Consider the following 14,965-nt stretch of genomic DNA (forward strand, 5'->3'; position numbering starts at 1 on the left):
CATGGCCAAGTCCGTGGCCTTTAACATATCGACCCCCCTATCCTTAGTGGAACGCCTCCAGGATCATTTCTCCTTTTCATTGAATCATTCATCCATTCTTTATTTGAGAGTCAGCTTGGCTGCCGTTAGCGACCATCTCTACAAGATTAATTACTTCCCTATTTAAAAAATATTAGAGGCCGATCTATCACAGTGGTCCCTCTTTGGGCTCTCTTGGCTGGGGAGGGTTAATGCAGTCAAGATGACCCTCCTTTCACGTATTCTTCATCTATTTTGTTCACTCCCTATCCCCATAATTAAATTTCACTTAACTAAGTTACAATCTTCAATTGTCCAGTTTGTCTGGGGAAAAACAGGACACCGCTTCTCCAAATCAATCCTCTACAGAACCCGCCATCAAGGGGGGTTGGGACTTCCAAATTTATGGTGGTACTATCAGATGGCGCAACTATCTCAGATATCAATTATTTACTCAAGAGGAATCAAGCCTGTTTGGGTCATTAGGGAAAGACAAGCGGTATCTAAACACCTTAGATTACCTCCTGTGGTGCTCCCCGAAATCCCGCCCCCCCCATATTATATCCCACCTTATCGCACTCAATAAGCTCGGTGTGATATCTTGCACAAATCTCCTAAAATTAATTCAGATTTGCGCCCCCTGACACATATATTTCACAACCCCCTCTTTCCCCCAGGATTAGATATTAGAGCCTTCCAATGGTGGCTAAATAAAGGCCTCTTCAGCATCGGGCATTTCTACAATTCAAACGGCCCTTTAACGTATAGTTTTTGTGTTCACAGATTGCCTCTTTCGGAGAGATTCAGGTTCTACCAAATTTCGCTTTTCTTGCACTCAATTTGGGCCAACAAACCAAATTCTCCCAAGTTCACTATTTATGAACATTGGTGTTCTAGGATCATGGACCAGAGAGGAGGTATTTCCATGATCTATTCTGCTGTAGCTGACTCCAAGAATAAAGCTTCCTATATGCTAAACTGGGAAAATGGCCTGGAGATGGACAGGGACCTAGATACCTGGCATCGTTGCTTCTTTCACTCATTTAAGGGGATCAATAATGCCGCCTTGATCAAAGCTAACTTGAAAGTTATCTCCCGCTCCCTTTATGCTTCCGAGGCTGTGGACACACGGGCTCCCTGCTCTATACCCTTTGGTCATGTCCCAGACTCCGGGGTTTTTGGAACAAGATATTTCATTTGATTCGCAAAATAACAGGGACTGCGCTCTCTCAATCCCCTCAGGTAGCTCTCCTCAACCAACGAATAGATAAAATTCCCAAATGTTCTCAAGCACTAATCTTTTTCATCCTATTAGGAGCCAAAATTACAGTTGCTCATGCATGGAAACACCCATCGGTCTCCATTGCCTTGGCCAAACGGAAAATTTCCTGGATAATGGCGCAAGAAAAAACTGCTAGTACCCTCCTTAACATCAGGAAAAAATTTGGCTCGATTTGGGCACCTTGGGCTCACTATATGAAGATCCCCTTCATTCCCTAATAGTCTTTCTTAACTAAGTACTTGCCAACATTTTTGTCTTCCGCACCGGTATGCTCTTCTTCCTACTCTCACTCTGGCCTCTTCTGTTCCTTCCCCAGTTATCTCTCTATATTACTCCTTTCATTTAGATGACTCCTAGGTTTAGCGATAGATAGTTACGCACGAGAAAAAATATTGATGTGGGGAATATAAAATGATAAAACAAGAGGGGAGAGATGGATATGCCTCCTTCCAATCTCAGCTTGTTACCAATAGGGAAGGTCTGGTATGCAGTAGCCATGCCCAGCATATCTCTCAGTCGGTTACAGAACCCCCCCACGCACATGGTTCTTCTTTGTGTTCGGCCGTATGTGCTCTTTAACCACTTAAGGACCAGCCTCGTTTTGGAATTTAGGTGTTTACATGTTTAAAACAGGTTTTTTTTGCTAGAAAATTACTTAGAAAAAAAACAATATATAATGTTTGGAGGTTCTAACACCCTAGAGAATAATGGCGGTCATTGCAATACTTTTTTTCACACTGTATTTGCGCAGCGGTCTTACAAGCGTGCTTTTTTTGGAAAAAATTCTGAAAAAAAAATTTTTTGAATAAAAAAATAAGACAACAGTAAAGTAAGCCCAATTTTTTTTATATTGTGAAAGATAATGTTACGCCGAGTAAATTGATACCCAACATATCACGCTTCAAAATTGCGCCCGCTCGTGGAATGGTGTCAAACTTTTACCCGCAAAAATCTACATAGGCGACGTTTAAAAAATTCTACAGGTTGCATGTTTTGCGTTACAGAGGACCATTGAAACATACATAGAACAGGACCTAGTACAGAGCCTTGTGGTACACCTATAGTGACTGATCACTGTTGAATCCCATTTACAACCACACTCTGGTATCTATCTCTTAGCCAACTGAATATCCACTGAACCGCCCAAGGGTTAAGTCCCAGCTTGTACAACTTTTGTATTAGATCATTATGTGAACTGTATCAAATGCCTTGCTGAAATCAAGATATGCTAAGTCCACAGCACCACCCTGGTCCAAATCATTGGAAATATACCGTATTTATCGGCGTATAACATGCACTTTTTTCCCCTTAAAATCAGGGGAAAATCGTGGGTGCGTGCTATACGCCGATCCCCACGGATCCCCCGTTGATTGTGAGCGGAGCGATCGCCACCGAGATACACATAGCCAAGTGTACTCAGCTCTTCTTGGATCCGCTCACAGTCCCGCCATTGGACCTGTGTTATGTCCATCATAGGGCGGTCCCTGTGATCTCGGCAACAATTTTAAATCCGTCCGAGGCTGCACTCGACACTGGGGGCAAGGCTGCACTCGACACTGGGGGCAAGGCTGCACTCGACACTGGGGGCAAGGCTGCACTCGACACTGGGGGCATGGCTGCACTCGACACTGGGGGCAAGGCTGCACTGGGGGCAAGGCTGCACTGGACACTGGGAGCAAGGCTGCACTGGACACTGGGAGCAAGGCTGCACTGGACACTGGGGCCAAGGCTGCACTGGACACTGGGGGCAAGGCTGCACTGGACACTGGGGGCAAGGCTGCACTGGACACTGGGGGCAAGGCTGCACTGGACACTGGGGGCAAGGCTGCACTGGGGCAAGGCTGCAATGGACACTGGGGCAAGGCTGCACTGACAAGGCTGCACTGACAAGGCTGCACTGACAAGGCTGCACTGACAAGGCTGCACTGACAAGGCTGCACTGACAAGGCTGCAATGACAAGGCTGCAATGACACTGACAAGGCTGAAGATGGACACGATAAGGCTGCATTGATGGGCATGTAAATGTAAGTTTTTTTTTTTCCTTTAACTTCCCTCCTAAAAGTTTTTTCCCTTAAAATTCCCTCCTAAACTTGGGGTGCGTGTTATACGCCGATAAATACATTAATCAAAAAATTTAATCAGATTAGTCTGACATAATCTGCCCTCAGTAAAACCATGCTGCTTTGGATGCAGCAAGTTGTGTATTTTTAAGTGATCAATGATCCTTCTTTTTAGGAGTGATGTCATTAACTTGACTACAACTGATGTTAAACTCACTGGCCTGTAATTTCCAGCTTCTACCTTGCTACCCTTCTCACAAAGATGTACAACATTAGCTGTCTGCCAGTGATGGAGAACATCTCCTGTTAGAAGAGATTGATTAAAAAGACCTGTTAATGGCCCCACAGCTATATCTCAAAGTTCTCTTAAAACTCCAGCTCTCACTGCAGTTACACAAGCAGTTACATCAACATTGGTCTTTTCTTTTGGGATAAAGGTTTTACATACATAAATAAAAGCTGATCATTGTAAGCACCCCTGTCAGTGGTAAAAGGTTTGTCTCAACACTCTTAACTGCTACATTTTCTGGAGAGTGTGTTCTGTTGAAAAACAAGACATTCTGGCTGGATTACCAGGTGAAAAATAAAGGAAATAAAGCCTAAAAATTAAAACTAATGCAGCCATCATATCTAAGAATTGGTAAGCTGCAATACAATATATGTTTTCTTTTGGCTTTAATACTACTTTAACAGACTAAGCGTACAGACAAAGTAGCAGTTAGAGGATTAAGACAAACCATTTAAAACTGACAAGGGTACTTACAATGGTCTTTCCAAAATAAAATAAAAATGTTTGCTGTAACTGCTTATAAAGTGTTAGCTGGCGTTCAGCTTTAATTTGTTAGTCAAGTCTGTTTAAATCTGCTAGTAGAATGCTTCCTACCCTAGACTGACAATGCTGCTGTCCACAGGTGTCTGCTTTACTAATTAATTCTGAACGCAGACACCCTAAGGCAGCCCATACATTATTCTTTTTTTTTTTCTGTTTAACTAGCAGGCTGAAAGAAAAAATAAAAAATAAAAAAATGAAATCCAATTCCCCCCTCCACACGTTCGAGGTGGATGGGGGAATCCCTCCCACTGAGGCATTGTATTCTGACAGCGGGGTGAGCAAGTATAATACTCAATATTATCAACTGCTTCAGTCAGCCAGATAAAAAAGGTATATGCAAACCAAGATTCCTTGCTTATGCTGCAAAGTTTGCTAAACGCGTATTAGAGTATTAGGGTATACAACGGTGTTAAGAATATTATCTAAATAACAAAAAATAGTAAGAGGTTTGTGCCCCAATGTAAGCAATGGTCACAAACTAGACAAGAGAGTTTAAGCTACCAATGAAGTAGCATAGGGCATAGTTAAGATAGCTATACAACTTCCTGGATTTCTTCCTAAAATGTTTAAATATATGCAAAAGCAAATAAATTGCTTTGTCAGATATGCACATTATTGTTTGTGTACTACCTATAGTGTTGCACAAATTATAGTATGCCAAAAATGCAGCCATCTTATCTTTAACATGATCGTGCATAGAACAACAGTTTTCGGAACCTTATTATGTGTTATTTTGCTATCAAGTAAATGCCTGTCATGGGAAGATGTTAGCTGACCTCTGGGGTATTATTAAGCTGCACGTGCATTGCACTGTACTACATTCCAAGGTGATTTAGTGAATAATAGGCTTGGGGAATAAGTATACAGAGTACATTACCTTCCTTTCAAGATTTTCTAACATTTCTTTGCTGGGTCTTTCATTTTCCTGGTAGATTTTCAGACGGGTTTTCAGATCCTCTATCAAATGCCTTTTCATGTTGACATCCCTTTCCATCCGTGCCACCCTAGAGAGCGAAGGTCCATGTTACTACTATAAAATTCAGATTTATACTCTTCTCAAAGAAACAGGTACTATGAGCTTTTCTTTGCACTCAAAACGCGTCCAAAAGGAGACACCATGCTGAATCACATTATTGGAATAGTATGCGTTTTTAATAACCACTTACAATATTACTGATCATCCATTGCCTTGGCTGAATGAGCATCCAGAAATGTTATTGTAAATTATTTGTGATTTATATACATATTAGCATACAGATTCCTTTTTGTTAGTTTTTAGACTTCAAAATATAAATTTCTGCTAAAATTTGTCAGATAAACCACAGAAGAAATGTTAAATAAGTGCAAAACGTTACACAGCATGCAGAGGGGTGTGGACTGTATAAAAGCAGATTTCTGCAAAGTGGAGTTCAGCTTAAAAAAAAATTTCAGGCAGAAAAAAAGCCCAAATTTGACCTTTCCACCTGAAATTCTAATGTATGCTCTTATTAGGCACAGAGCATATAATCAGGACATTAAATTACTACAGCTTGCTGCAAATGTGTCTTTATTTAGAATATCTATAGGACATTGGAGATGTTATTTGTATGCCAGTTTTGTCATTTATTTATCAATAACTGGCGTCTTGGGGTTACACAAACTTGTTGATCTACAGTAAGTAGTTTTCATGCCTGCAACTTAAGATTAATGCACCTTCTTAATGTGGACATAATATGGGACAATCTATGAGAAGGTCCTTGCATCTGATAGATGCAGTTTGTTTCCTATACAAACAATTCACATGCCCTTTAGAAAATGGCCCTGCGATTTTTAAAATTGGTCATGATCTGATCAATAGACTTTTAAAAAGCCCTTTAATTATTTACTAGGAACACCAACGAACACACATGCACGCACACACAAACACACTTTTTTTTTTTTTTTTTTAACATGGCAAAGTGAGCATTGAGTATGCATGTGTACTAAGCAATCTCATTAACAGATTAAAATCTACAAAACTGATTAACAAATACACTGTATATTTTTTCTATAGCCTGTAGGATACATGTTGTGTAAGTCTGGGCCTGCGACTATAGGCATGCATAGCAGTTTTTGAATAAAGATACAATAGTGTTTGTCTTACACATCACTTTAGCTTATGGCTCATGCTCATGAGGTGGATCCGCTGTCTCGGAATCCGCCTCTGTCCGCTAGCTCAGCGGGAGATCTCTCCGTTGATCTCTGCTGAGCCGGCAGATGACAGGTCCCTCTCTGCTCACGCCGCTAGTTACTATGGAGAGATCGGACGAAAACGGACAGCATGTCCGTTTTCATCAGATCTCGCCCGATCCGATAGGGACGGATGCGAACGTAGGGGCATCTGTCTGATTTTAGCGGATTGGACCGGGTCGGATGTCAGCGGACATGTCACCGTTGACATCCGTCGCTCCATAGACTAGCATGGAGCGCCCGTTCAGGTCCACCGTCAAAACTGACAGGCGGACCTGAATGGTAAGGCAGTGTGAAAGGGGCCTAAAAGGTGATTAAAATATTTAATATTAAAAGGATAGCATACATTGCTACTTTCTTGATGCAGGTAAGACAATGACAAAAAAAAAAAAAAAAAATAATCGAAAAAAAAAAAAGAACAGAAATTACTAGTAACAAATGAGTACATGAACTTAGGGACAAAACTTACAGCATTAAAACTACATTTTACAAAGATTAGTAAACTATTTTCTATTGCAAGCTTATTTAATATATAAAATATACATGCAATCTGCCACCCATCATTTCTATACGATACAACTCACACTTCAATCATAATTATAACCATTCTGGGAATTACAGCAGTTTTTATTGACTGAGCAGGAGACTTCCACCTAAAGAGGCACCATTACGTGTAGCTGTCATGGAATTAACTAAATTATCTGAAGTGTGAGATTATTAATTGCAGAACATTTAAAGTGCATCCAAACCCAAGAACGAAAATTCCATTTATGCTTTGCCAGTCCTAATCCCTCTCCTCATCTCCATAACATAGAGACAAGGTGTTCTGTATTTTACACAGGAAGAACAAAGAACAACTAATAATAGGGGGCAGAAGCAGAAAGCACGGAAAGTGATCTGCTTACTAGATTTCTGTCAGGATCAAGAGGAATTTTTGGCATTGTTTAAAGAGATATAACACAATGATTTCATCTGTATCTTTAACAGACCAAAGATAAATTAATTGATAGGATTAACATGTACTTTAAAGTGGTTATAAAGGTAAACTTTTTTTTTTTTTTACCGTAATGCATTCTCTGCATTAAGGTAAAAAAAAAAAACCTTTTAATAGCACACCCTGCTGCATCCCCTAAACATACGCCAGAGCCTGATCTGGATCTAGTACCATGCACATCTCCTGCAGCTCTTCTCTCCTCTCCCTGCTCTCACAGGCTTGGCTAGGAGCAGTGGGAACCAGTGGCTCCTGCTGCTGTCAGTCAAAACCTGTGAACAGGGCGGGGGGCAGAGCTGAGCTGTATGTCTGAATAGAAGCACACAGCCCGGCTTGGAAGTGAGCATGCATAGAATGTGCTGATCACATGCATCTTACCAAGAAAAGAAAAGAAAAAAAAAGAGAAAAAAAAAATATACACCAAACTGAGCATGTGCAGCATGACTCCATAGACTCTGTTATCAGGAAATTATTAGGGGACAGTGGAATGAGGAGATGATCAGAGAAGACAGGATAAAACAGCCTTTTTGCATAATGCAGTGGATTAACCCCTTAGGTTCCACAGTGAGTATAACCAGCATGCTTTACTGCATATACATACTGATTTTACTAGGATTGTAAGCCCTAACGAGCAGGACCCCCTAATTCCTCCTCTATTGAATTGTACTGTAACTTTACTGTCTCCCTCATGTTGTAAAGCGCTACACAAACTGTTGGTGTTATATAAATCCTGTATTATAAGAATAATAATACTGTTCTGGGTTTAGTAACACTTTTATATAGGACATAGGGACACTGAAGGAACAACAGAAAGTGCTGGAAATTGACAAAAATCTCTATTAAAGAAGATGGTGTAGATTAAAACTTTTATTTAAAAAGATTTTTTACTATAGTAATAATACATTTTAGGCTATGTGTAAATTGTTCTTCACCACTGAAGGAAAAGGGCCATTAGTCCACAATAAAGTCAACTTTTCACAAACCTGAGCAATTCAGCGGGAGGAAATAATGAAAGAATAAAAAAGTAAATGACCTGAAAAGTAAGCGTAAACACACTGCACTTCTTCTTTCCCACAGTCTTTACTGCTGCAGCTAGTAACTAATATTAGAATGATAAAATCTTACCATTTTCAATAAAAGTCAAACTTTGCCTCACCTTTACCACCTCCAAAGCCTTTTGATTAGTTAACGAGGCCCCCACATTGCAATAAAAAACTAGCAGGGAGCCTTGAAGGAAAAAGAGGTATGAACCAGGCACGACTCTTACAGGAAAAGTCATGATTTACATTTATCTTCCACAGTCTAGATCTATGAATCTAGGGATCAATAGGACAGGCTCCTTTCATTAAATTAAATCTGTATTTATGCATGTTTGCCCATCATATGCTCTGTTTAAATTGCTTAAAATTAGTTTAATTGCAGGACAGGTAGATGGCACTAAGGCTACTTTCACACTGAGGCATTTTTCAGTGGCCACTAGCGGGGGTTAAAAGTGCACCGCCAGCGGATGAAAAGCGCCGCTAAAACGACAGTAAAGCGCCACTAAAACTAACACCGGGTGCTTTCAGTGTGAAAGTAGCCTAAAAGAAGCTGGGTATAAAGCAGAACATTATTATTTTAATAAGGATTTAAATAGTACTTACAGTTTGCGCACTGCTTTTTAATAATGATAGCAGAAGCTGCAAGAGTAATTTGCACAGATTTTTTGTATTTATATAGGTTAGGAGCCAAGGGTCTATCCAGTCTCTTATGTATAAACATGATTTAAAGATATTATAAATATTTTTTTATTGTTCCACATTAATGCGAATTGGTAATAGGACTGATAAATTTAAGTTTATTAATACCTGAATGAGTGATTGATATTTGGAAGCAACAAAACTAGTACAACAGCCTAGGAAGTGTAATCATCTTTATGGAATGTATATGCATTATCTAGGAAAGTGATGATGAGAATTCAATTTCTTTAGGTCTATTCTTGATTGTTTAACAAGCCATATTTTGGAACCTAGCAGAGCTAGGAACAAATGTATTATGCTAAAATTTGCATTAACACATTTCTTATACAATCATAGATAAGCAATAGAACAATAAATTAGAAATCAAATATAATAATCCAAAAAAATAAAATAAACCAAAAACATTTATATGATAAATTACATGAATATTTAGATATATATATATTATGACAACCCACCTAATATTGAGTAGGTCCTCCTTTTACCACAAAACAGCTCTGTTGAGCCATGGACACCACTAGACCTCTAAAAGGTATACTGTGGTATCTGGCATCAAGCCATCGGTAGCAGGTCCTGTAAGTCTTATAATTTGCGATATTTAATATATATATATATATTTATAAATATATATATATATATATATATATATATATATATATATATATATATTATAGATATTTCTATAGAAAGCCACAGCTGTAGGGACTTATGCATGTAAACCTACAGATACCTGTGACTGGAATGCTTCCAAAAGCAGAACTAACAGATATTCAAGCACATAAACACTAACTATTTCACATCTATAGAGTTATTGACAGTCTTATACTCTCACATAAATCTTAATTGTTAAGGCCAACTACATCATTTAAAAAAAAAAAACACTGACAGTGTCATATCTGTGTTTCCAAAGCATGGAAACTGATACAAAAGAAGTAAACCTATTCTGATAAAAGAAGTCAAGCTATTCAATAATTATCGCACAATAAACACTGTCCAGAAAGGTATAAAAAAACAAAAAAAAACAACACTCCTGTATCTGCCTTGCTGAAGTGAATTACTTTACTTCTTCGTCAGTCATGCAGAAATGAAATGTGAGTAAAGCAATAACAAACTATTAAATTAAAAGAAAGATGAGCTTTATATTCAAAATTTTTGGGCATTTCTTCGGATGACCTCACCCAGGATTAACTTGGCATATTCATAAACCAGGACAAATAATGAATTTAATAATATTCAATTAGAATAATTGAAATCATGGAACCATATATAAAATAAAATAGAAATTTCTTGCAGGATGGCTGTAAAAGCAATTAGCATTTAAGTCCCGTAACAGGAAGAAATAAAAAAAACGGTGAAAGCTATAATTTGTAAACTATTACAGTGCTCTTGAATTCTTCTTTTTTAAAAAGACTCCAATCAATTCAAGTCTAAACAAACAAAACTGTCCTTTTGCACTTGTTATACATATAAGCTTTGGTGCTTAATCCAGTTTAAGCAGCTAAACCTTGACATGTCTCTCAGCCCCCAGGCAAAGAATTACAGTATCTGAAAGATTCCTCTGCACTTCGCTCTGATTTGAATTTAAATCAAGGGTGATTAAGTCCACTCTGGGGTCTCAATCTAACTTTGGTTACTCCATCAAATCATTTATGAGTTCACACAATTTGTGACCTTCAGCTGCACTTCCCAGCTTTCTTGTGAAAGCAGAAAATCCATCTGTGATATTAAACTTAAAACAGAGAAACGAAAAACAAATGTAGAGAATTAGCACCTCCAACTCTCCGCCTTCCCTGACCCAAAAATATGTAGGCATGACATTCTGTGAGAACATTCAAAAAAATAGAGAAATCAATGGTAGCCACAAGGTGGCGACAAACACAATGGATGATTGCACAGTAACTAGAAAAATAAATGAAACACTACCTTTCCTGTAGTTCCCGTATCCGTTCTTCCTTTTCCAGGACTTCATTTTTCATGGCTTTAATTGTTGTAGACTGTTTTGCCATTTCAACAGTCATATTCTAAATTGAGGATAAGGAAAAATTAACTATACAGTTCTGGAAGTCAGTTTAATCTATCTGTGAGGTCCTCAAAGTATAACATGCTGCCTGCCTTCCAGTACAAGAGGGTTTAAATATACAATCACTTCATAAAGCATTACTGCAAACACACGGAAAAAAGGGATAACATTACAAACAATAACAAACGCGTACATATCGAGCTTCAGTTTGAGCCAAAGGCAGAAAAAAAATGCTTCCCGTTAGAATATAAGGATGCAGTCTTAATTTTTTTTTCCCATTGTACAGTCTGGCAATACTTGTTTTAACCACTTAAGGACCAGGCCTATTTTCTGACTTGGTGTTTACAAGTTAAAATCATTTTTTTTTTTTTTTTGCTAGAAAATTACTTAGAACCCCCAAACATTAGATATATTTTTTTTCAGACACCCTAGAGAATAAAATGGTGGTCGTTGCAATACTTTATGTCACCCCGTATTTGCGCAGAGGTCTTACAAGCACAATTTTTTGGGAAAAAATACACTTTTTTTTAAATTAAAAAAAGTAAGACAATAGTAAAGTTAGCCCATTTTTTTTTATATTGTAAAAGATAATATTATGCTGAGTAAATTGAGACCCAACATGTCACTCTTCAAAATTGCACCCGCTCGTGGAATGTCGACAAACTTTGACCCTTAAAAATCTCCATAGGCAACGTTTAAAAATTTCTACAGATTACCAGTTTTGAGTTACAGAGGAGGTCTAGGGCTAGAATTATCTCACTCTTATGCCCTGTACACACGGTCGGATTTTCCGACGGAAAATGTGTGATAGGACCTCGTTGTCGGAAATTCCGACCGTGTGTAGGCTCCATCACACATTTTCCATCGGATTTTCCGACACACAAAGTTTGAGAGCAGGATATAAAATTTTCCGACAACAAAATCCGTTGTCGGAAATTCTGATCGTGTGTACACAAATCCGATGGACAAAGTGCCACGCATGCTCAGAATAAATAAAGAGATGAAAGCTATTGGCCACTGCCCCGTTTATAGTCCCAACGTACGTGTTTTACGTCACCGCGTTTAGAATGATTGGATTTTCCGACAACTTTGTGTGACCGTGTGTATGCAAGACAAGTTTGAGCCAACATCCGTCGGAAAATATCCTAGGATTTTGTTGTCGGAATGTCCAAATAAAGTCCGACCGTGTGTACAGGGCATAACAATCGCGGCGATACCTCACATGAGGTTTTAATACAGTTTTCATATACGGGCGTGACTTATGTATGCGTTCGCTTCTGCGCGCGAGCTTGGCAGAACGGGGCGCTTTAAATTTTTTTTTTCTTATTTATTTTACTTTTTATTTTGACACTGTCCTTTTAAAAAAAATGGGTCAGTTTTATTCCTATTATAAGGAATGTACACATCCCTTGTAATAGAAAAAAAAAAAAAAAAAAGCATGACAGGACCTCTTAAATGTGAGATCTGGGGTCAAAAAGACCTCAGATCTAACATTTACACTAAAATGCAATAGAAAAATAAAAATTCCCCTTTAAGACCATTGGGCAGAAGTGACATTTGACGTTGCTTCATCCAATGGCGTGGAGCCGACTGGGAGCCATCTTTCCCTCACTCGGCATCCAGCCTGTGAGGAGAAACAATCCGACCGTCTCCACCACTAACAACAGCTCTGGTAAGCGGCGGAGACCATCATAGTGTGGCGGGGGGGGGGGGGGGACGGGACTCCGGCCCCTGATAAAAGCGATCTTGTGGAAAATCTGCCACTGAGACCACTTTTATCTGAAAACGGACCGCCCACTGTTGAAGAGGATACCAGGGTTATGGCAGCTAACTGCTGCCATAACAACGGTATTCCACTTCAAACAGCCGACGTACAACTGCGGCAGGTAGTCCTTAAGTAGTTAAACTGTTGCAGTGTAAATTTTCTATTAGTTTAAGTGGCTATGTCTAATATGAGAAGTTCATGGTTTATTCCATTACTTAAATGTGTGACCCACACCAACAAATCTGCAAATATTTATTTATTTATTTTTTGCAGCTTTAAACTGCAAAGTAAGTAGGACTGTGTAATCAAAATCACTTCATTTATATGGAGGCAGATTGTCTTTAGCCTCAGTGTAGGAAGTAAAGATCTTACAAAACACTTGTGACTAATAAAAAAAATATATATATATTTGAAGGGAAAACAAACATTACACAGACCCAAAGACTAATTAAAGGATAAGTTCACCTTATAATGCACATTTTTTGTAGTAAAAAATATATGTCCATTTATTTTTTTTTTTTAGGAACCTGTAAAGCATTGCACCCGCGATCAGCAGATCACGGGTGCAACTGCAGGCTCCTGTAGACTGTCCGTGTAGCTGTCTGCCCATACCTGATATGGGCAGGCAGTTACTGAATGACAGGAAGCATCAATTAACCACTTCAGCCCCGGAAGGTTTTACCCCCTTCCTGACCAGAGCATTTTTTACAATTTGGCACTACGTCGCTTTAACTGGTAATTGCGCGGTCATGCAATGATGTACCCAAACAAAATTTGCATCCTTTTTCCCACAAATAGAGCTTTCTTTTGGTGCTATTTGATCACCTCTGCAGTCTTTATTTTTTGTGCTATACACAAAGAAAAGAGTGACAATTTTGAAAAAAAAAAAATATATTTTTTACTTTTTCCTATAATAAATATCCCCAAAAATATTTTTAAAAACAAATTTCTTTATCAGTTTAGGCCAATATATATTCTTCTACATATTTTTGGCAAAAAAAAAAAAAAATTGCAATAAGCGTATATTGATTGGTTTGTGCAAAAGTTATAGCAAATAATATACAAACTATGGGAAAGATTTATGGTATTTTTTTTTTTTTTTTTTTACTACTAATGGTGGTAATCTGCGTTTTTTTGCGGTATTGCGGTGGACAGATCGGACACTTTTGTCACATTTTTGGGACCATTGACATTTATACAGCGATCAGTGCTATAAAAATGCACTGACTACTGTGTATGTGTCACTGGTAGGGAAGGGGTTAACACTAGGGGCGATCAAGGGGTTAAATGTGTGTTCTAACTGTATGGGGATAGGACTGAGTAGGAGAGAAGACATTTCGCTGTTCCTACTTACTAGGAACAAACAACATGTCTCCTCTCCTCTGACAGCACAGGGATTTGTTGTGTTTACACACACAAGTCCCCTTGCTGGCGCTCGTGCACGTGAACGCTTGTGGCCAGCGGCATTCACGACCACCGGCCATGCGCATCGGGTCCCCCACCGTGCAGCGGGCGTGCGTCCTCTGGTGGCTCTTAAAGGTACCCCGTATATATACACAGGGTTTCGCGCAGCTGTGCCATTGTGCCTCAGTATATGTACGCGAGCTGGTCAGGAAAGGGTTAACTACCTAGAGTTTGTATCTAATGAAAGGAAGTGATAAATTATTTTTGGTGAACCATAAAATGCAATGTCAATATTGTGCAACACTGAATATGGATAAAAAAAAAACTAATAACAGAATGCAAGCAAAAAGTCAGTTTGTAATCCCAACACCAAAACAAGTTCCTCCTATAAAGGTGACTATTAGTTCTTCCACCACGAGTGCTCAATGGGAAGGTGGCAACTCACCAGAGGTGTTTTACCCCTTTTTACAGGATGGTTAAAATGCGCATTTGGAAAACCAGATTGGTTCCACTGCCAACACCACTCCATTCCAATGGTCCCTCAGGATAGCGTTAGGATGTATACAAATTACTTTATCACTTTATAAAAGCAGTAAGCGCCACTTCATTTCATTAGATACAAACACTTCCAGGTGATATTCACCC

At 38.9% G+C, this 14,965-nt stretch overlaps 1 protein-coding gene across 2 annotated transcripts in view; it reads right to left on the reverse strand.

Moving 5' to 3' along the window:
- Positions 1-14,965, reverse strand: part of CNTLN (centlein) — a 584,642-nt gene that overhangs the window by 68,394 nt on the left and 501,283 nt on the right. For both annotated transcript variants that reach the window (XM_073636639.1, XM_073636630.1), the window contains 2 exons: positions 11,055-11,152; positions 5,071-5,197 (listed from right to left, as the gene is read on the reverse strand). In XM_073636639.1, coding sequence (XP_073492740.1) covers positions 5,071-5,197; positions 11,055-11,152 — 225 coding nt within the window. The remainder of the gene's footprint in view (positions 1-5,070; positions 5,198-11,054; positions 11,153-14,965) is intronic.

Source organism: Aquarana catesbeiana, linkage group LG01 (assembly GCF_042186555.1).
Source record: "Aquarana catesbeiana isolate 2022-GZ linkage group LG01, ASM4218655v1, whole genome shotgun sequence".
NCBI lineage: Eukaryota > Metazoa > Chordata > Amphibia > Anura > Ranidae > Aquarana > Aquarana catesbeiana.